General features: G+C 49.6%; 1 protein-coding gene across 4 annotated transcripts; it reads left to right on the top strand.

Annotated features, from left to right (window-relative positions):
• The first annotated feature begins 47 nt into the window (after window positions 1-47).
• LOC102904157 (sulfotransferase 2B1-like) lies at window positions 48-17,117 on the top strand. Of its 4 annotated transcripts, none has more exons than XM_076572249.1 (7): window positions 48-136; window positions 1,554-1,702; window positions 9,968-10,182; window positions 10,996-11,122; window positions 11,289-11,383; window positions 15,502-15,682; window positions 16,880-17,117. In XM_076572249.1, the coding sequence occupies exons 2-7, from the start codon at window positions 1,561-1,563 to the stop codon at window positions 16,993-16,995; spliced, it is 876 nt and encodes a 291-aa protein (XP_076428364.1). In that variant the 5' UTR covers window positions 48-136; window positions 1,554-1,560; the 3' UTR covers window positions 16,996-17,117. The 4 variants fall into 4 exon arrangements, with proteins under 4 accessions (XP_076428364.1, XP_076428365.1, XP_006987468.4 ...); XM_006987406.4 differs by lacking the exon at window positions 48-136 and adding an exon at window positions 827-947; XM_016005952.3 differs by lacking the exon at window positions 48-136 and adding an exon at window positions 832-947 and having other exon boundaries at window positions 1,539-1,702.
• Window positions 17,118-21,812: the final 4,695 nt, after the last annotated feature.

Here is a 21,812-nt window from a genome sequence, read left to right as displayed (position 1 = left end):
TGACATCAGTTGTTTAGCTGAACCTTTGGAGAACTTGACTGTTGTCTGTCTGGGTCTGAGATAGTGAGGAGCTGACTTCTCCCTGGGAAAATCTGAAAAGAGGGACCAGGGGTTGGAGCTACCCTTTAAAGGACAGGTAAGGACAGGGGATGCCAGGTCAGTGTGTGCTTCATGGGTTTGTGTGGGGAGTGACTCACTTGCCACCTGGGAGACAGAGAGGATGGAGCCCAGGTGCTCCCCTGCCTCCTAATGGGTCAAAACAAAACAAAAACCAAGTATCCTAAGCAAATGGAGGAAGTTTTATTCTGTTGTATGAAATCTCCAGGACACTGGTTGTTGCAAGTAGCATTGTAGGCAGTAAGATGGTTTTGTGCTTCTTGGCAGCTGGCTAACGAGACTGTGAGGTCAGGGAGGCAGAGGCTGCTGCTTGACAGTGGCGGGAGTTGGGAGTCTTCCTGGACCTACTTTGTTCAAGCCCTGATTGCTTTGTACTGTATTACTACTTACCACAAGTGTCAAAATCATATAAGCGGCATGGTTTCTAGGGTGGCAGAGAAAGCTGCCTTCTTGTGTTGTCAGGACACAGAGAAAGGGATGCTGCCCTCCTCCTCTGGGGCCGTCCTGGCCAGGGCCTCCACAGGGGAACATTTCTGAAACGGGGAAAAGTGTGTCATACCCAGTCACTGTTAAATTGTACCTTAGTCTGCTCAAAACTGGCTTCTGTCTTGAAGATTATCCACTTGTTGCTTGCCTATGGGGGCGCTCTTCCAGCCCCTCCCCTAAATGGGTCTGGTTGGGGGCGGGGCACCCCGCAGTCATCTGCCCCAGGGCCCTGCAACCCTAGGGTGGAGCCTCTTTGGAGCTGCCCAAGTAGAGCCTGAGCCACGTTTTCTAGGGCTGGGCTGCATGCAGACAGCGAGGCACAGCTCACAGAGAAGGACTTTGTGGTGAGTGGGGATCCCGGGGGACACGGGGGTGGGGCTAATGTCAGAGGCTGCTCCAGGATTCAGCAGAAACAGCCCAGGCAGGGCAGCCGCGTGTGAAGACTGAAGGGAGGGTGTGGGAAGAAACTGTCTCTCTGATAGATGGGGCTTCTGGGCACAGTTCCCATCACTGCTTGGGCTTTCTGGGAGAGAGGCAAGCAAGCAGCTCTCAAGTCCACAAGGATGCTCACAGTAGGTCACAACCACACAAGTCTGCTGCCGAGGTGCAGCCCCGCATACAAGTGGTCAAGAACTAGTGGCTGAGGCAGAATTCTGCCAAGCAGTGGGCTGCAGTCGCAAGGCCAGACAAACGCCATTGCCAGCCCAAAGCCGAAGCCCAGAGATCTGTATACCCAGAGAAGATGAGGCCTGCCTTGGCCCAGATGGCAGGCAAGTCTGACCAAGGTTCTGGGATGGTCCTGCAAAGATGCCTAGGAACAAAACCAGCAGCCACCTGGTGTGGCCCCGTCTCAACATTTCATGATGGAATGGCAGACGGGCTTGCACCTGCTGGGAAGAGCTTGGGCCCTGGGTAACAGACCGCCTCACCGACAGCCCCACTCCCGACAGCACCAGCATGAATGAACGCATGAACACCACCGAAATCTTCGAAGGCGTCCGCTTCCCAGGGTTCATGCACACCCTGGAGTCCCTGAAGGCAGCTTGTGCTTTCCAGTTCCAGGACACAGATGTCCTCTTGGTGACGTTCCCCAAGTCAGGTGAGAGGCTGGGACTGGGACAAGGAGCCTGAGCGACCCAGGGACGTCAGTGTTCCCTTCCATCCACAGGGCCTCATTCCCTTTCTTGGCACTGTGGAGCAGACCCCTGGGACTTCTCCCTGTCACCTCTGATTCTGGTGTGAGCTGTAGGGCCGCCTCTCTGGCCTGAGTTCATACCAGACCGTAATCTACCAGCTCTAGAAGCCCCCATAGCCTCCTTGGCCAGTCACCCTTCTACCTAGTAGCCTCGGAAGCTGTAGGGCGTCCTTACCCTGGGCACCAGCAGCCTCCCACATACCTTGGTCAGGTTCCCACGAACGTCTCTAATCTCACTACACTTGCGTGAACATGTTTCTGAGCCTGTGGGAAGAATGCTGGCGGTGATGTGGGGTGTGTGCTGATAATCTGGCTCCATCTGGGATGCTCTTAGGCACGTGTCTTTTGGGGACAGGATTTGCCTTGCCCTGAGCTCTGCTCAGGTGAATGGTGTATGTCATCCCACTGAAGTGTGTTTCTGTGGGGACAGGAACCCTCTAATCCCAGAGCACTGCCTGCTTCCCCTTCCTCCAGTGTGGTGGTGGTGGGGGTGCTGGCCTGGTTCTGCAGGACCCTTCCTGGCCATCCTCGCCATCTTGAATCCATAAGGATAGGCACCCAGGGTGAGGACCCCAATCAGGGGTAGAGTTTGCCTTTGTCTCTTGGGGCCACAATGCCCATTAAGAGGGAGATCTGGCCGTGCAGTGGTGGAGCATTTTAATCCCAGCACTCCGGAGACAGAGCCAAGTGGATCTCCGTGAGTTCGAGGCCAGCCTGCTCTACAGAGCGAGATCCAGGACAGGCACCAAAACAACACAGAAAAACCCTGTCTCAAAAAAACAAAAAAAAGAGTAAGATCTGCCTCGTGTGACTTGGCCACCAGGGCCACCTGGGCTGTCAGTGACCTAGATGAGCAAATGGTTCAGCAGATAGGGCCAGGTGCCCCTCCTACACTCCACATTCCTGACTCCTCTTCCTCTTACACCAAAGCTACTTCACCTCCACCCCACATAACTGTCCTGCTTCCCAGCCACCCTGCTCTCTGCTCCCCTCCCCGGCCCCCTGCTCCCCTCCCCCCTCCCCCTTCCCTCCCCCTGCTCCCCTCCCCCCTTCCCTCCCCCTGCTCCCTGCTCCCCTCCCCCCCTCCCTGCTCCCTTCCCCCCTTCCCTCCCCCTGCTCCCTGCTCCCCTCCCCCGCCCCCTGCTTCCCTCCCCCTGCTCCCTGCTCCCCTCCCCCACCCCCTGCTCCCCTCCCCCCTTCCCTCCCCCTGCTCCCTGCTCCCCTCCCCCTGCTCCCTGCTCCCCTCCCCCTCTCCCCGATCAGAGCCTTCCCGCCCCCCTCCCTCCCTTTACACCTCACCACATCTACCCAGGGGCCTGGTCTATGGTCTAGACTTCCCACCAGAAGGAATGCAGTGGGTGGGCTGGGATCCGTTAGGCTGTGCCTGCAGCTCTCTCTTTCTGTCCTCCTTCAGGATAGGCAGCAGGGCTATGGGCCCTCTAAGTCCTGGGTCCTGGATCCAGGGAGTCAGTGTCCCTGCATGCGGGCAGGGGTGGGGAAGGATCATCCCTCAGTAACTGTGGGAGCAGACCCAGACGGAGGAGGGCCTGGCCTGCAGTTAGTAAGATACACTGCTGACTCTTGTTACCAGTCCGTGATCTACAGGCAGGGTGGGAGGAAAGGGCCCACCCTGCTCTGAAGAGCCTTTTCTGGCTTGTATTTGCTTAGACTTAAAAAAGGTGGTGATCCTCCGCCCCATCCTGGAAACTAGAGAAGCTAAGAGGGGGCCCTGTGACCTCCCATTGCCATCTAGGGCCCTAGGATTTGATATCTCTGAAGGGGACTCCCGGAAAGGGTGATTGTTTGGGGGGAAAGACCCTGCACAGCTCCTAGAGCACCCTCCTCTTTGTTCATGGCCAAAGCTTTCAAATGTCTAAAGTAGAGAGATGGACTGTGGCACACCCCGGTGGAGTGTTCAGTTGTTGTAGGTGAGGACCTGGTTACATTCTTAACAGAGAAGTCCAGGTAGGATTTCGGGAAAGACCATCACCAAAGCTAGAATGTTTTGGAACATTCAGTAAGAAAGTGATAGTGAGCCAAGTGTGGTGGCACACCCTTTAATCCCAGAATTCTGGAGGCAGAGGATGGAAGATCTCTATGAGTTTGAGGCCAGCCTGGTCTACATACCAGCCCGAGCTACACAGAGAGCTCTTGGCTCTAAAATCAAACAAGAAAGTGGTAGTTATTAGATGCCATGGTTCCCTCAGAGAGCTCGTAGCTGGGACCCCAGATATGCATAGGAAACCACCTGGAGTCAGGTGATAGTCCCATCCCCCAAGCTCTGCTTACAAGACTTCTGTCTGACCACCCTTCTGACCGTTCAGTGGCCATCCCTCCCGGGAAGGCTTCTGCACTTCGGGGGGACAGTTTGCCCTCTTTCTACCTCATCTCACTGCTCTGCCTTGCCTGGTGGAGTCACTGTGGCATCATACACACCAAGGAGGCACCAAGCCATCCATGCAGTGGGTGTCCATCTCGACCCGGGGCCCTCCTGTACTCAGCAGTAGTGATGGAGGTAGGCTAAGACGCAGTCCAACCAAGGAAGAAGTTGACATGTAAGAGTCAGGTGTTCTCAGGTCAGCTCTGTCCTCTGCTTCCTCAGTGGCGCCTCTTCCTCTTTGCCCTGCCCTCACATTCCTGCATCTGATGCTTTCCTGACAGACCTATGCCTTCCCTCCCTGCCTGTCACCCACTGGTAACAGCCCCAACATGCTCACGATCTGATCCTCCAGTGTGTGACTTCATGTGGCCGAAGGGATTTTGCAGTAATGATTAGGCTGGGGACCTTTAGATGGAGATCATCGTGGGTCACGGAGTCCAGAGTCATCACAGGGTCCCTCTAGAGCGGGCCATAAAGCTCAGAGCCTTGAAGGGAGGCGTGATGACAGAAGCAGGGTCACAGGGTCAGACGGGGGATGCGAACACGCTGCAGTGTTGCTTCTGACGTGGGATGAGACACTTGGAAGGAACACGGTGGCCCCAAGAAGCTGGAAAAGGAAAGGTCACAAGGAAACACCACCTCAGCTGCCAGCTCTGCTTGCACTCAGAAGTACAGTATGAGCTGTGGTGTTGAAAGCCACTGGTGTGCTGGTTATTTGTTAAGTTTATGTATTTGTTTGTGTGTGTGTGTGTGTGTGTGTGTGTGGCACAGTGCATGTATGGAGGTCAGGTGACAGCTTTCTCTTTCCATCATGTAGTTCCCAGGGGAGTTTATTGGGCTGGGTGGCAAGCCTCTTTAGCCACTGAACCATCTCACCAGCCAAGTTGGTGGTCATCTGTTACAGCAGCCGTACCAGGGGGTCCGGGAAGATGCGTGACCACTGCAGATCCAGGATCACATCCTGATCATGCCATACTTAGCACCATGCAGGTGCCAGTCACTCACCAGCTGGCATGATGTGTAAATGGAGGCCTGAGCAGGTTACCCAGGGGACATTCAAAGCCAGGTTTTGCTTCACCAGAGCACAGGGAGCCCTGTGTCTCTCTCTCTCCCTTCTCAGAAAACCTGCTTTTGTGTCTGCTTCTTACCACATAGCTGCCACTTGTGTCCCTCCACCTCAGACTCGCGGAGGCCGACTGGCTCTGCAGATTGGGACAACACCTAGCCCTCAGGAACACTCTACCTTCCTGCTCCAGAGGGCACAGAGCCAGCTGCATAGCTCTGCCTGTCTTCATAAAAGCGACGATCGATGACTCAAAAGTGCCATAAGACAGGAAGGTGGAAGGCCCCACCCTTCTTGGGAAGCCACTCCTGCTCAGTTTCTATATGATTCCAGAACCCTTCAGTGACATCTTTTATGTCCATGTCTCCTATCTCCTTAATATAGCCAGGTCATTTCCCCCTTATTTGTGATCTCAGTTATTCACACTCAGTAGTGGTCTAAAAAGATTAAAGGGAAAGTTCTAGAAGTCACTAACTACTGTCTTAAATTGTGTGATGAAAACCTCACACTGTGTGCCTTTTCCAACCTAGAGTGTGAATGGTCCAGTGTACCTATTCTGCATACAGAACTGCTCGCGTTAATCTCTTAGCAAAGCTCCCCGTTATCAAGTCCACGGCCACCGCATCCAAGGCTTGTGTTCCAGCTGCCCTCAGTCCCCAAAGCCCCCGAGCAATGATGCTGCCCAGCGCGAACAAAGTGCTTCCTTTCCTGAGAACCTACAAGTTTCAACTTAATAAGGAAAAGACAAAACCATCTCAGGTTGCCAAGGTCTATGGGAAAAAAAAAAAAAAAAAAAAAAAACCAATCTGTGAAATTGTGAGGAAGGTAGACGAAACTCAAGCTAGTTTTGCTGTTACCACAGATGAAATCAGCCTTCAGGCAACATGGAAAAAGCATTAAAGCTTTGTAGGTTCTGGACTTGGCTGTGAGTGTCCCCTGGAGATAGTGTCAGGACAGCCTGTGACCCCTGAACTTTTCCTGCCCCAGCCACTGCTCCCAGAACAAAGGGATAGAGCAGCCCTTGTGGGCCTGGAGGGCAAGCAGCGGTCCCCAGCCTGCAGCCAGGTGAGACACACAGAGAAAAAAGGCTCTAAATCATAGGTGGAAGAAGTGGTTGATGACCGGGCATGGTGGCACACGCCTTCAATCCCAGCACTTGGAAGACAGAGGCAGGCGAATCTCTGAGTTCCAGGCCAGCCTGGTCTACAGAGTGAGTTCCAGGACAGCCAGGGCTGTTACACAGACAAACCCCAAACCTCGCCCGCCAAAAAATGAAAAGAAATGGTTGATGGTAGCATGTTGTCATTAATCTTGGTGTATGATGTTTTCATTTATTTAAAGTTTGATTGTTTGTTTATTTAGTTTGAAACAGAGTCTCCTGTGTAGCCATGGCTATCCTGGAACTCACTATGTAGACCAGGCTGGCCTAGAACTCAAAGATATCCACTGCCTCTGCTAGGATTAAAGGCATGGCCACCATGCCCCAGCCTAAGGCATTTTTATAATGAAGTTTATAAAAGACAAAAGGTAAGGCTGGGAGAATGTGTTCCCACAACCTCTGTTCAGAGTGTTGTTACAGTTGCCCCACTTTGTTGATAATCCACACTGTGACATCACTACTGTAGCATTTCTGCTTTATACTGCAGTGACAATGTGTCTTGTGAGGACACTGAAACTGTTTCTTTTCTTTCCCTCCTCCTCCTCTTCCTTCTTTTTTTTGGGGGGTGGATCTCACTATGTATCCCTGGCTGGCCTGGAACTTGCTTTGTAGACCAGACTAGCCTCATGGAGATCCTCCTGTCTCTGCCTCCCAAGTGCTTGGATGAAAGGCGTGCGCCGCCACCACTGCCATCAGTCGGGACTTTCTAATTCATCCCTCTGCACTGACCAGCTAGCAGTTGATGAGTGTGAGTCAGCTTCCCCTTACTCTGAAAAACACCCACAAGAATCAGATTATAAAGAGAGCTTACGTTGGCTCACAGTTTTGAGGATCCCAATCCATGACCCATGGGTACCATTGCTTTGGTCTTGTGGCACATCACGGTAGAGAGGACTTGGCACAGCAAATTCACTCTTTCTATGGCTGAGATGTGAAAAGGAGGAAGAGGCAGGGACGAAGGGGGCGGTCTAATGACATGGCACTTATATAGCATGCACAAGGCCCTGGAATCCATCCAAGAAAAAAATAAGAGGAAGATCCTAGGGATACGGGTAAGTTGCATGGGCAAGGTTCAGGGTTTGGAGTCCAGCACCAAATAACACAGGCATGGCAGCACATGTCTGTAATCCCAGCACCACACTCAGGTGTGGAGGCAGGAGAATCACCTTATCTCAAAAGAAAGAAGAAGAGAAGAAACTGGGGTAGTACTATCTTAGAAAGCACCCCCCCATGACCCAAAGACTTCCCACAGGCCCCCGTCTGGTCAGTCTCCCCTCCTCCTTCTAACACATAGACCTTTCAGAGACATTCTGGATTCAAACTGTAGTGCTGGCTAGCCAAGTATTGTTAGACTTACACTTGCTTGCCCCTGAGCTTGAGTTGGGTCAATAGCATTTTGTGTTGTACTTAGAAACAGTCACTGTACGAACGCCATAAAGGAATTTACCACTGGGTGTGATGGTGCACGTGGGTAGTTGTGAGTCTGAGGCCAGCCTGGTCTACATAGTGAGTTCCAGAACAGCTAGAGCTACATAATGAGACCCTGTCTCCAAACAAACAACAACAACAACAACAAAACAGCAATTTGCCCATTTGTTTGCAATGTCCACACTTGGCTTATTCCTGGGTGGTGTGAAGTACAGATCTCGTGTTGTGTTTTGCCAAATAACGACTCTGTTGACCCGGAGGCGATGAACTGGACCAAAGCTCTGAACTTTCCTTTACTGACCACACGGTGTCGATCACCGGGCTTCCTGCAGAAGCCACTGCTGTTCCCCACCGAGCATCACTTGCCTTCTGAGGCCTGGGTGCCATGTGTTTCTCTTCAGCGTAATTCCCGCACCAATTTGTCTAACTCTGTAGAAACCTGAGGGTATTTTTATTGGAATTGTGTTTGATTTGCAGATTAACATGGAAGAACTGGTCTGTTTATTTTGTCAAGACATCCTGTCTAAGGACAGAGGATTCTCCATCTGCCCGGGCCACCCCCACATCTTCACAGAGGCGGGAACACTCTTCCCACATAGCTTTTACACATTCCTTCCTGTTGGTCTCTGTCACTGCTATAGTAGAGTTTTCTCTGCTGTTTTACCACTAAGTTGCTACTGTGGGGTGTATGAGGACAAGGGATTTTCTTCTTCTTCTTCTTCTTCTTCTTATTATTATTATTATTATTATTATTATTATTATTATTATTAAAAAAGTTTTATTTATGATTTTTTATGTATGTGGGTGCTTTGTCTGCAGTTTACCTTGTGATGCATGCCTGGTGCCTGCAGAGGCCAGAAGAGGTTATCGCACCCCCAGAGAACTGGAGTTACAAACAGTTGAGAGCTTCCATGGGTTCTGGGAATCAAATCCACATTCTCTGGAAGAGCAGCCAGTGCTCGTAACTACTGGGCCGTCTCTCCAGTTCCAGGACTCTGATCTTTTTCCAAAGCATACTTTTTTCTTTTCTCTTTCTTTCCTTTTTTGTTCCCATGGAACAAGGACCAAAGCCCAGGGCTTCACGATGCTAGGCAAGTGACCTACCATCGAGCCTAGACCCAACCCCCAGTGTGCTTTTTAGTCACAGGCTAGGGCTGTAAGGTAGAACTGATACTAAAAACTAGGGTTCTACTATATATAACAAACAGCTAAAAAAAAAAAAAAAAAAAAAAAAAGAGGGATGCGTGGAAGAGATTTTAGGTGCATGCTAGAAAAAGCCTACATTGCCACAAGCAGGCGATTCTGTGGTGAAAGCTTACCAAGTAAAGAGGAAGGGGCGGGAGTTTGCAGTGGTAGAGTACTTGCTTAACTTACACATAGTACTGGATTCCACCCGTAGGGCCCCGAGAAAGGGAGAAGACAGAGGGGAAGAAAGCCAAAGCTCTTTAGAAAACCCCTAAATTGAAGTTATGAGTGTGGCTGAGGAGAGGGACTAGAAAACTCCTAAGTGTTCATGTACAGAATATTAGCAGAAATACAGATGATAAAAGCTATACTGAAGGCACACGCCTTTAATCCCAGCACTCAGGAGGCAGAGGTGGATCTCTGTGAGTTCAAAGCCAGCCTGGTCTACATGGTGAGTACCAGGACAGCTAGGGCTATGTAGAGATACTCTGTCTCAAAAAACAAATAACATATTGATTAAAGTCTCAAATAGCAATAAGGAACATGTCCTAGAGTGGCAGAGCAGTCCGCTGGCCAGGTTTGGGGGTCTGTGTTCTGTGGAAGGTAGAACAGTGAGAGTAGAGGACTAGGCTAGCTTCAGAAGCCTCACCATCCTGTTTCCGCTATTAATAATGCACCTAATTGCCCGGCGGTGGTGGCACACTCCTTTAATCGCAGCACTTGGGAAGCAGAGCCAGGCGGATCTCTGTGAGTTCGAGGCCAGCCTGGTCTACTGAGTGAGATCCAGGTACGGCACAAAGCTACACAGAGAAACCCTGTCTCAGAAAAACAAAAACAAAATGCACCTAACTGATCTTTTACTCTGGGGGGGGGAGAGAAAGTGTGGAATATCTTAGGTAGAAGTAGCCACCCCCATCACCTGCCCCACCCCGACTCCTACCCCTTGTCCTACAGGAACCACATGGATGCAGCAGGTACTGAGTCTGATCTTCTGTGGGGGCCATTTGTGGCCTATCCACCACCTCCCCAACTGGGCCCGCATGCCTTGGATAGAGCAGACCTCCTTCAGCAGCCTCCTTCCCAAGCTCAACAGCTCCTGGCCTCGGCTGCTCACCTCCCACCTGCATGCCAAAGCCCTGGCACCAGCTCTGATGAAGTCCAAAGCCAAGGTAGGAAACAGGTGCCTTCGCGCTCCTCAGCATTTCACAAGAGCCAAGATGGAGTCAGGCTTTGGGGGTCCAAAGGACTTGGCTTCGCCTTCAAGTCTTGGGGTGAAGAACATGGTGAGTGGGAGGGTAGAAACCACAGCAGGATCAGACCTAGTCTGGAGTTGACTCAGGGTCTATACTGCAGGAAGCCTCTACCGGGCCAGCAGTGTAGCCAAGCCAGAGGGAGGAGGAGGGTAGGTCAGGCAGGTTCATTGTCCAGGTGTCATCCATTGAATGTCAGAGTCATCCATCCTGACTAGTGGTTGGCTCTGGGGAAGAGAGATGCCTTCCTACCTTGGTAGGGAGGAGCCGAAGAAACTCAAGCAGACCTCACAGACACAAGTCCAATGCCAGGCCTCCTGGCAGTGTCCAGGCGACCTGGAGATTGGTAGAACTTTGATAGGCAAGGCCTACTTATCCTGTGGGGTGATGGTGGCCATCAGCTGCCTGCAACCTGAGAGAATGAATAACAATGCTCCCTACAAAATAAAAAATCTTATGTAATAATAAAGAAACCAAAACCTGCCCCGGGGGCTACCCACTCACTAGCCATGCAGGACTCTACCGACTGCTGCTCAGTGACCAGGTCTGGCCCATGCCTGGGGTCCACTCACCACTACCATTTTGGGGGGGTCCAGGAGGCCAGCATTGTGCAACTCTTCCCACCCACACTTCTAGCCTGGAGCTGGGGTCCAGGGCTCAGCTACTTGAGGTCACAGCAACTGGGGAAGTCTTGAACCTCAGAGCGCTGAGATTCAGGACTCTGTCCACCAGGTGGTGTACATGGCCCGGAACCCCAAGGACGCTCTGGTTTCCTTCTATCACTTTCACCGAATAGCCGGCTTCCTGCCCAACCCCAGCTCCTTTGAGGATTTTGTGGATGAGTTTCTCGAGGGCACAGGTGGGTCTCCAGGACTGAAGGGGGGGGCTCACAGAGCCTCCTCCTTGTCACGAAGCTGGTGGGCAGCTTTGCGTCTTTGTTCTAGCCCCTCTGAGGTCTGCCCCTCCTGGGCCCCAGCCACGTGCAGCTGGGACTGCAGCTCCTCTTCTGTTTCCTCCTTCCTCAGGCTTCTTCGGCTCCTGGTTTGACCATGTGAAGGGGTGGCTGGGACTCCAGAAGGACCTAAATCTGCTTTTTGTCACCTATGAGGAGCTGCATCAGGTGGGCACCCCTTCCACATATCCAACAGGCCACCTAAGCCAAGTCCTCCTCAGTCAAAGCCCCAGTGTCCCCAGCTCTTCCAGAACATTCTGTGAAGCTTGTTTTCCTAAGACAGGACTGCCAACGATATTGGTGCTTTCAGAGTCTCTAGCTGCTCCTGGTTCAGACATCTCTTGCCTCCAGCTTTCCTAAAGTAACAACCATTGTGAGTCTTGTTGGTTGGAGATTCAAGCAATTTTTCTTTTTCTTTTATCTTATGTGTATGAGTGTTTATCTACATGTATGTCTGTGTGTGTCTGGTGCCCAAGGAAGTCAAAAGAGGACATTGGATCTCCTGGAGCTGGTATTATGGATAGTTGTAGCCACCACAAGGTTGCTGGGAATTGAACCCGGGTCCTCTGCAAGAGCAGTGGGTGCTCTTAATGGCGGAGCCATCTCTCCAGCCTGAGTTTCAAGAATTTTTAATGTACGTTTATAATTTTAAGATTGTGGGGCTGGAGAAATAGCTAAGCCAGTCAAGTGCTCATGGAACATGTATGAGGACTTGAGTCTGATCCCCAGAACCCACATCAAAAAGCCAGCTTGATGAAACACACTGAGAGACAGAGACAAGCACATGCCTGCGGCTTGCTGGCTGGCCAGCCTGGTCTGCTCGGTGAGTTGAAAGTCAGTGACAGACAGACATTTTCTCAAAAAACAAGATGGACTTCTCTAAGAAATGGCACCTGAGATTTTCCTCTTGCCTCTGCACACACACACACACACACACACACACACACACACACACACACACGACTCGGGATAAAGGCCTTTGTTGGACTGCCTTGATCCCTGGAACCCATATGGTGGAAGGAGAGAACTGACCCCTCTTTGATTCCCCGCCCCATGTGCCTTAAGTTATACATTCAGGCTCTTGATGTTATTTTTGTGTTTATTCATCCAAGTAATCTTTGATTCATATTTGACAGCATTCGGAAATTCAGATAAGCTCCGAGAAGCGGTTTTGGTGCATGAATACATCCTCTCATTTGCTCCTCCTTTCAGCCCCTGCACTTTCTAATGGAACAGACAGGCCTTCTGATTACTCAGCCCACCCTGGCACAGCCAGCAAATTCGATGCGTGATGCTGGAGAACCTTGAGTTCTCTGAGCTGTTCCAATATTATGTGTAAACAGCAAGATTTTCACTCAGAATAACAAGATGAAATCCACTTCTTTGCAGGCTGTTTTAAATTATATCCACAAGGCTGACCTTTCAGAAGCCTGCAGCTCTGGCTGCAGCTGTTGGCGCTGTGTGTGCTTAGGGATTTTTGGGAATCCAAGATCTGTTGGGTCTTAGAAACTGTACACATTTGCCCCCAGCAGACGAGGTTGGTTTGGCCTCAAGACATTAAAACAAGAGGAACAAAGACGAATAGATTCACATCATGAATAGATTCACATCAGTAGAGGTTCAGGCTTTTCCATCTGAATGAGTTTTGCTACAAAAAGTAAAGCTCAATTTTCAAAGCTTTTTGTTTTTGATCAAATTCTTTAAAGATATGATATCTCTGAGTGCCAAATACGTGTCCTAAACACAAAGATATAAATTAATACTTGAGGTTTCAGTTTTCAAGATTTTTATACCCTGTTTCTAGTCCTTTGCAATTGGTGGTGTGGGCCTAGTTGGACACTACTTGGTCTCAGCAGCTGACAGGGGCAGAGACCAGACATCCTGGAGTCCCCTGTTGTGTCTCTCTGGGCTTTAATTTCTGTGTGTCCCACGGTGAGCTGGGCTCTCCCACATCAACCATTAATCAAGAAAAGACTCCTTTGCTTTGCCTGCAGCCAGTCTTATGAAGGAATTTCCTCAAGAGTTCCTCTTCCCAGCTGTGCCGAGGTTTGCATCTGTTAACAGAGGCCATAAGGACAATGGACCCCTAGCTAACTTGACATACCAACACAACACTATTAAACAATAACCTTTACTTTCTTATGCATCCAAAACATCTCATATTAATAGCAATATCACAATAGAAAACATTCCATTTATTTATTTGTTTGTTTGTTTTGTTTCTCAAGACAGGGTTTCTCTGTGTAGGCCTGGCTGTCCTGGAACTCAATCTGTAGACTAAGCTGGCCTCAGACTCAGAGATCTGCCTGCCTCTGCCTCCAAGTGCTGGGATTAAAGGTACCACCACTATCTGGCCTTTTTAAAAAAAAATTTTGAAGAATAAGTTTTTGTGCTTTTATTAGATTATAATATAATTACAACATTTCTCCCTTCCTTTTCCTCCATTCAAATCCCTCTCCCCATATAGCCCTCCCTTTGTTCTTCTTCAGATTCGTGGCCTTTTCCTCCATTGTCACTGCATGTATACATACTCCTAGATACAACCTTCTCGCTCCAAATAATGCTACTTGTATGTATTCTTCTTAGACCCACTGATAAGTGTAGTCTTCACCCCTCATCAAGGAAACTTCTCTTTACGACAGCTGGACACTATTACAGAAAACCACAACCAATCAAAATGCAGAGTTGTGGAGCCCGGTGCCAGTGGGTAGATCTACATTCCATCTTAAAAGTCCTACCGTCTTTAAAAATTCACTTTAAGCCAGGCGGTGGTGGCACACACCTTTAATCCCAGCACTTGGAAGGCACAAGCAGGCGGATCTCTGTGAGTTCAAGGCCAGTCTGGTCTACAGAGTGAGTTCCAGGACAGCCAGGGCTTTGCAGAGAAATCCTGTCTTGAAAAAAAAAAAAAAAAGTCACTTTAAAAGTTCAGTCTCTTTAAAACATCCAAAAATCTCTTTCAAAGTTCAAAGCATCTCTAAAATATCCAGAGTCTCTCAACTACAGGCTCCTATAAATTCCAAAAATAAGTTAAATACTTTCTTACCCTAAGAGGAAGAAATTGAGGCACAGTCACAAAGAAATCAAAGCAAAACCGAAATTCACCAGCGTAACAAGTTCAGAGTCTGATGGTGGGGACCCACCCACAATCCTCTAGGCTCCAAAATTGGCTTTAACAACTCTACCTCTCCAGCTCTGCCATCCAAAGCATGCGTGCCCATGTGCGTGTGCGTGTGCGTGTGTGTGTGCGTGTGTGTGTGTGTGTGTGTGTGTGTGTGTGTGTGTGTGTGTGTGTGTACATTCATGTACATATAGTTAGTTAGTTAGTGAGTTAGTTAGTTAGTTTTTTGAGGCAGGGTTGCTCCGTGTAGTCTTTGCTGACCTAGAACTTGCTGTGTAGCAGGCTAGCCTTGAATTCACAGAGATCCACTTGCCTCTGCCTCTCCCATGGAGGGATTAAAGACAATGTGCACCACCATACCCAGCTCCCGATGTATTCTCTTTTTTAAAAATTTTCTTTAGATTTATTTATTTTATTTTTTAATGTGTGTAAATATTTTGCACACATGTGTGTCTATATACCACATACATGCCTGGTGTCCTCAGAGGTCAGAAGAAGGTGTCAGATCTCCTAAAACTGGAGTTATAGACAGTTGTGAATTACTGTGGAGTACTGGGAATTGAACCTGGTTCCTCCACAAAAACAGCAAGTGCTCTTTACTGCTGAAACATCTCTCTAGCCCCCACCCATGCGTTCTTATTCTGTGGTATAGACATAGCTGAAATAAATTCCTTTTGTGGTTGGATTTTATGCTGTTTCCAGCTACTTCCTTTAACAGATAATACTGAATTGAGTATGGTTGTTCACACTTTTAATTACTTGTACAATTACAAGTGTCTGTACAAATACAGTGTCCCTCTATGTAACTCTGACTGTCTTGGAACTCATGCTGTAGACCAGTCTGGCCTTGAACTCACAGAGATCCACCTGATTCTGCCTGCCAAGTGCTGGGATTAACATGAGTCACTATGCTCAGCTTATTACTTTTATGTCTAAATATGTGTATGTATGTGTCTATGTGGATATTTCTGCATTGGATCCCTTGGAGCTACAGTTAGAGGCAGCTATGAGCTGGTCAATGTGGGTGCTGGAAACTGAACTTGGGTCAAAAGACCCAAGAGCAATATGTACTCTTCCTTAACCATTAAATTATTTCTCTAGTCCCTACTGTATTATTTTAATGTCTTAAATATATATCCATTCCTCTGGGTCTTTCTGGGTCCAGGAACCTCGCCGTACCATCCAGAAGTTAAGTGAATTCCTGGGGCACCCCCTGGGACCAGAAGAGGAGGATGTCGTACTGGAACACTGCAGCTTCTCCTTCATGAGTCAGAGCAACATGGTCAACTACAGCCTTTTGTCCAAGGAGATCATAGACCAGAGCCAGGGCAAGTTCCTGAGGAAAGGTAGGCCTCCATTCAAATGCCCAGGGCCTATCCTGGGACCAGTCAACCCTCATCTTTTGTTTGTTTTATTTTTAAGACAGAGTCTCTCTGTAGTTCTGGCTGTCCTGGAGCTTGCTCTGTAGACCAGGCTGGCCTTGAACCCACAGAGATCCTTATGCTTATGCTTCTGAGAGCAGGAATTAAAGGTGTGCACCACTATGCTTCACCTCCCTTTTTTTGTATCTGATTACAGCCCCCCAAGCCTACCCCGTCTACTTGCCTCCCATACCTTCTTGCCTGGCCTATTAGTGTGAAGCTGAGGACAGTCCCTGCCTCATGCCATTCTCTGATGGCAGTGCCTTCCCAGAGGTTTCCTTTTGGCCCCAGGCTACAGCTCTGTCTCAGACCTCTCTTCCCAGAGCCACCCAACTTTCTGAATACCTCTCAGAAAGTGCCCCAACTCCATTTCTGCCAACTCTTCCAAAAGAAACTGACCTTCACCATTCTCATGGGCAACATGTTCTAGCATTGCCTGAGTTCGGCCCCGCCCAACCAATTCTGAAGAGATGCTTGGATGTAGAAAAGGGGAGGGGCCTGTGGGGTCCCCATGGCAACTAAGAGTATACCTTGCTATTGTCCCTGATAAGATCCCTGGGAGCACCAGGACCTCTTGCCTTTATGAATAGTCAGAAGAATTAGGACTTTCCTCAAAGTCTCCAACAAGACGTATCCTTAGGACAGGTCTTAAGGGTAGGTGAACCCAGGCCTAGCTTCCAGCCCCCAGCTAAATGTGGTTTCAGGATGGGGCAGTCATGGGTGCTCATGACCACATCCCGTGGCTGCCATCCAGAGCATGCAGACTAGGGGTTCTCACACAGCTCTGGAGGCCAGAAGAAGGTATTCTTGGGCCACACTTCCTTCCTGCTTCTTTCACTCCTACGGCTCCAGTGTCCCCAGTTCCTGGTTGCATCACTTTAGACTCTGCTCCCACACTCGATGATGACACCAGTCACTAGGTTAGGCCACTCTTGTCACTTCTTAACCTACTTCCAAATCAAGTCATGTTCCCAGGTATCAGGTGGGAGGTGCAGATGCCTCCTACAGGACGTAATTCAGAGTGTGGGGCTGGAGAAACTGGCCAGTCTCTCAGGGGTTGGCTTGTGGTATAGCCTTGACATCTCCCTGGCTGACTCATGCCCTCTGTCCTTCCTCCCCCAGGTGTTGTTGGGGACTGGAGGGAACACTTTACTCCTGAGCTGGATGAAAAGTTCAACACTGTCTACCAGTCCAAGATGGGTAACTCTGGCCTCTGCCTCCCCTGGACTATGGACTGACCCTTCTGACCCATCTGGCCTATCCCCATGTGCCTGTCCTTCTGTCCTCCTGTCCTCCTACTGTGCTATGCCCCTGGTCTAACAATAAAAGCCCAGGTCCACACTGTGCAGACTCTGTCCCAGCTCCAGCCTCGGCCTATATACTTTATACCCTTTACCCTGGGACTTGAGGGAGAAGGGAGATAAACACCCCCAGGACCCTCTTTTTTCTCTAGAACTTAGCCCTTGACTGGGCTGCCATCCCAAAGTTTTCTTTAGGACCTCCAGATGTGACATCCCTAGACCTTACACCCCAAGATCATTCTTCCAATGGGCAAGAGTATAAAGATGTAGAAAACAGTACGTGTTTGTGGGGTTCCCTAGGAGACCAAATCTAGACCAGAGAAGTCAAAGTAAGTATTGGGAACAAACACTAATCAGGCCAAGTAATGGGAAAGGTCTCTGCCCACTCACTGGGGCTCCCATAGGATGTGGGCTGCCTATCAGGATGTCTGCCATCCCAGCCACATGTCCACAGCGGCAAGCTTCTGCTCTGGGAAGAAGGGTTGGCAGCTCCGGACATAACCAGGCTCAAGTGGAGCCAGCAAAATCCCTTCTAGTCCTCCCCATGCCTGTGTGCTGCCCATCTGCCTGCGTTCCATGGAATACTCTGATGGCAATATGACAAAAGCTAGTCCTGGCCTAAAGCCAAGGAGCGCCTTGATCCAAGTAGCTGGCTCCAGTACAGGCTGATGCAGAGCTCAGGCCTGTTTCCATTTAGAGCCCGTTCTACCAGCTGTCTGCTCACACACTGCAATGAGGCCAACCCTCTCTAGACCCTTGGCCCTGGCTCAGCTATTGCAAAGGGTCCCTGTTTTCCAACAGGACAGGGCAACATGAGGATGTTCTTTTCCTGCTGGAGGCCACATGAGACTGAGTCAGGGTCCAAGTGCAGAGCTGAAAGCTACACCCTTTTGCCTGTCCCAGTATGGAACACTAAGGCATCCAGATGCCAAGAATCTACATCCTGGACATGGTGGCACTTATGTCCGGTGCTCAACCCCAGCCACAGTCTACAAGCAGGGAGGGACCAAGTGTGAGGCAGGTTGCTGTGAGTAATGTGACTGGCCAGCTGTCCCCCTCAGAGTCTTGGTGTCAAAAGCCAAGTCCAGCTTGCCTGTCCCAGGCCAGGAGCCACCAAGAGAGTTGGGAAGGAGGGTACCCTGGAAATGAAATGCAGAGGCAACATGGAGCCTGCCCTGGGAGAGGCAGAGAAGGAACAAACCTTCTTGGATGAAACTTAGACGCAGATCCTCATGAGGCTTTCCAGTCCAGCTAAGCGGCCAGAATGACTAGGTTCCAATGTCCATGGGTGAGAGGAGCCCGAGGGTGGGGCAGTGGGCACACAAGACTGGGACTGCCTGACGAGGAGGACAGGACTGACTGACAGCGCTGCAGACTGAAGCCAGGGATTCACACATGCTAAGCAGGAATCCTACAACTTCTGGGCGATGTGTCACACGCCTTTAATCCCAGCATTCAGGAAGCAGAGGCAGATGGATCTGCTGTGAGTTCAAGGCCAGCCAGGTCTACATAGTGAGTTCCAGACCAGACACATAGTGATATCCTGTCTCCAAAAACAAAACAAGAGGGAGGGGCTGGAGAGATGGCTCAACACTTAAGAGCACTAGCTGCTCTTCCAGAGGTCCTGAGTTCAATTCCCAGCAACCACAATTTCCAGCAACCACATGGTGACTCACAGCCATCATCTGTGGTGGGATCTGATGCCCTCTTCTGGCTTTCAGGCATACATACAGACAGAACACTCATACACACAAAATAAATAAATAAATAAATCTTTAAAAAACAACATCAGCAACAAAAAGTTCCTGGGTTTGAATAGCAACATATCTCTGTATCTCCAGAGCTAACATTTCTCTCACCCTGTGCTGTGTGGTGTTCACCAGAGAAGACTGTTAGAACACAGATTTTAGCCAACAGAAAGTCTTTATTAGCCAGCCAGAGACTACACGGGTTGTTCAGGATCCCAGTGTAGCACTGAGCCTTTCTCAGGGTGAGCTTTTAAGCACACAAACCACGTTCTGGGTTGACATACTTCAGTTAATGAGAACAGTTAGCCAGAAGCAGAACTACAGAAGCCAAAAGGCAAGGTTAGTACATTTAGAGACTTTCCCAGAACTATGGGTTTGATGGATTAAGCCTTCATTTTAGTTTTGGCAGGTGGTGCTGTCTGTGTGCTGAGCCTTGTGGCCCGAAGGGTACTTCCATCATGGAGTCAGTTGTGCTAAGGTCTGGGGCCCTGTTATACCTGTGGCTCTCTCCTGCTCCCATGGTCTGCACCTCATCCTAGAGCCTCACATAACCTGAATCCCACCGGTCCACTCCACTCCTGATTTCTCTGATACAACCCTGCATGTCACATACCACAGAGCCCTTTGCATGTGTTTATGTGTGTTGTGCACATATGCGCATAAGTCCATATGCATTATTATGTCCATGCCTATGGAAACCGGAGGTTAACATCAGGTGTCTTAACTAGTCTCCACTTTTTTTTAAGGTAAGCTTTTTAAAAAATGTTTTATTTGTTTATTATTTATGTGTATATATGTGTGTGTCAGTGCTTGTGAAAGCCAGAAAAGGGTGTCCGATCCCCTGGAGCTGGGGTTGCAGGCAGTTATGAGCTGCCTAACTTGGGTGCCAGGAACTGAACTTGGGTCCTCTGGAAGAGCAGCAAGTGCTCTTAACTGCTAAGCCATGTCTTAGCTTTTCCACTTTATTTTTTGAGACAGGGTCTCTCGCTAAACCTGGAGTTCCATGGCCAGGTTCTGTCGGTCTCTCCACCAGTGCTGCAATTACAAATGCATACAAGTACACCTGGCTTTTTATGCAAGTTCCAGAGATCCAAGCTACATTCCTCATGCTGCTGCAGCAGGCACTTTACCAACCCAGCTGTCTCCCCAGCGTCCCGAAGAGCCCTTTACAGAGAGGTTAGAGCGAGCAGAAAGGTATAGCAGAGATACCCCCACTCACCTTGAGCAGGATCTCTGCAGCCTAATAATTAAGATAACTACATGAGCTGGGCAGTGGTGGCACACGCCTTTAATCCCAGCATTCAGGAGGCAGAGCCAGGCGTTCGAGGCCAGCCTGATCCATAGAGTGAGTTCCAGGACAGGCTCCAAAACTACACAGAGAAACCTTGTCTCAAAAGAAAAAAAAAAGATAATTACATGAAGCTGGGCATGGGGAGTGCTTGCCTTTAGTCCCAGTACTAAGGAGGCAGAGGAAAAAAAAAAAAAAAAAAGATAACTACATGAGAGCTCCAATGAAGGGTCTGTCCTGGCTGCCAGGTTGCTCGTAGCAACCCAAGTACTCATACTCAAAGGATAATTGAATGACCACAGCCAAGAGAGGTCCCCAGACTTCCTTATAGATGCCATTTATAATGGTCACAAACATGGCACTGTTGGCTTTGACTTTGGACCTTCTGATGTGTCCCCAGCATGGGAGTTCCTATGACAAGTGATTTTTCCAAAAAGATACCAGGAGCTGGGGATGTGGTTCAGTTGGTGAGATGCTTGCCTAGTGTGCACCAAGCCCTGGATTTGATCTTCAGCACTCATGAAACCTAACATGATGGTCCAAGCCTGTAATCCCAACACTTGGGAGGTGGAGACAGGAGAATCAGAAGTCACAGGTCATCTTTGGCTGCATTACTAGTGGCCTAGATAAATAGGACTCTGACTCAAAACAAAACTAACACCCCAACGTAGTGGGGCACATCTTTAATCCTAGTACTTGGGAGACAAAAGCAGATGGGTCTCCGGGAGTTCAAGATCAGTTTGGTCTACATAGAGAGTTCCAGGCCCCCCAATGCTACATGGTGAGACCTTGTCTTAAAACAACAACAAAAACCCATGAGGCCCCAGTGGCCTGTAAGCACTGTGTCTCAGCAGCAGAGAAAGAAATGCAGGTCAAGCCCCAGGATTTGCCATGTGCCCAGAAAGGCCGAGATGAAAACACAGAGGTCAGCAAGTGTTCTGGATGAGGTCTGTCCCTAGAAGGGTGCCTCTCCTGAATGAACTGTGTTCACCCTCTGGCCAGCGGGTCAGCCTGGTAACACTGAGTTTAGGAATGTCCAGAGCATCTTCAGTGGTTAGAGAAGGTACAGATGCAGTGAAAGAGGAACTTGCCCACAGTCAAGTGAGTGACACGTATACTGAACCCTACAGGGCCGTGAGAAAAGAGACGCATGCACCATGGTTCCATCCACATAAGGTTCAAAGCCCAACACAACAGTTGGTGCACCTTGTGATCAGTTAGGGAGGTGGCAGCATCAGGAGGTGCTCCAGGACCACAGAAAGGCACAGACACTTGCCTCGGGCCACAGCCATAGCTAGTGGTCCAGGATGGACCCATGACCTTTTTGGATGGGTCCAGCAGGGACTTAGGATGAGCCAGTAAGGGTAGATTGTCTTGGTAATATAGATTGGAACTGGGAATGGAGATGGAGTCTTAAAAGACACACTGACCTTGTGTCAGACTCTCCTTTGGGTGGCAGGAGCCTGGACTACTCATGATCTTGGGAGGAAAGAGAAATTGCATAAGCCAGAAAGAGACCAACACATCCCCATTTCCCTCTCACATGATGAGTGAGAGCTTCTTTGGGATCTATCAGCCTGAAATCTCACCAAGGGTTGCCTTGAGGTCTATGCCTCAGGCCTGACCAGGGTCACAGTTGTGGCACTGGCTGAGAAAGTGGCACTGAGAAGAGGCTGGCTGACTCTGGGGTTGTCTTAGGATCACGTCGCTGGGTCTCA

This window comes from Peromyscus maniculatus, chromosome 5 (genome assembly GCF_049852395.1).
Source record: "Peromyscus maniculatus bairdii isolate BWxNUB_F1_BW_parent chromosome 5, HU_Pman_BW_mat_3.1, whole genome shotgun sequence".
NCBI lineage: Eukaryota > Metazoa > Chordata > Mammalia > Rodentia > Cricetidae > Peromyscus > Peromyscus maniculatus.
This window is presented reverse-complemented; position numbering and strand designations above follow the sequence as displayed.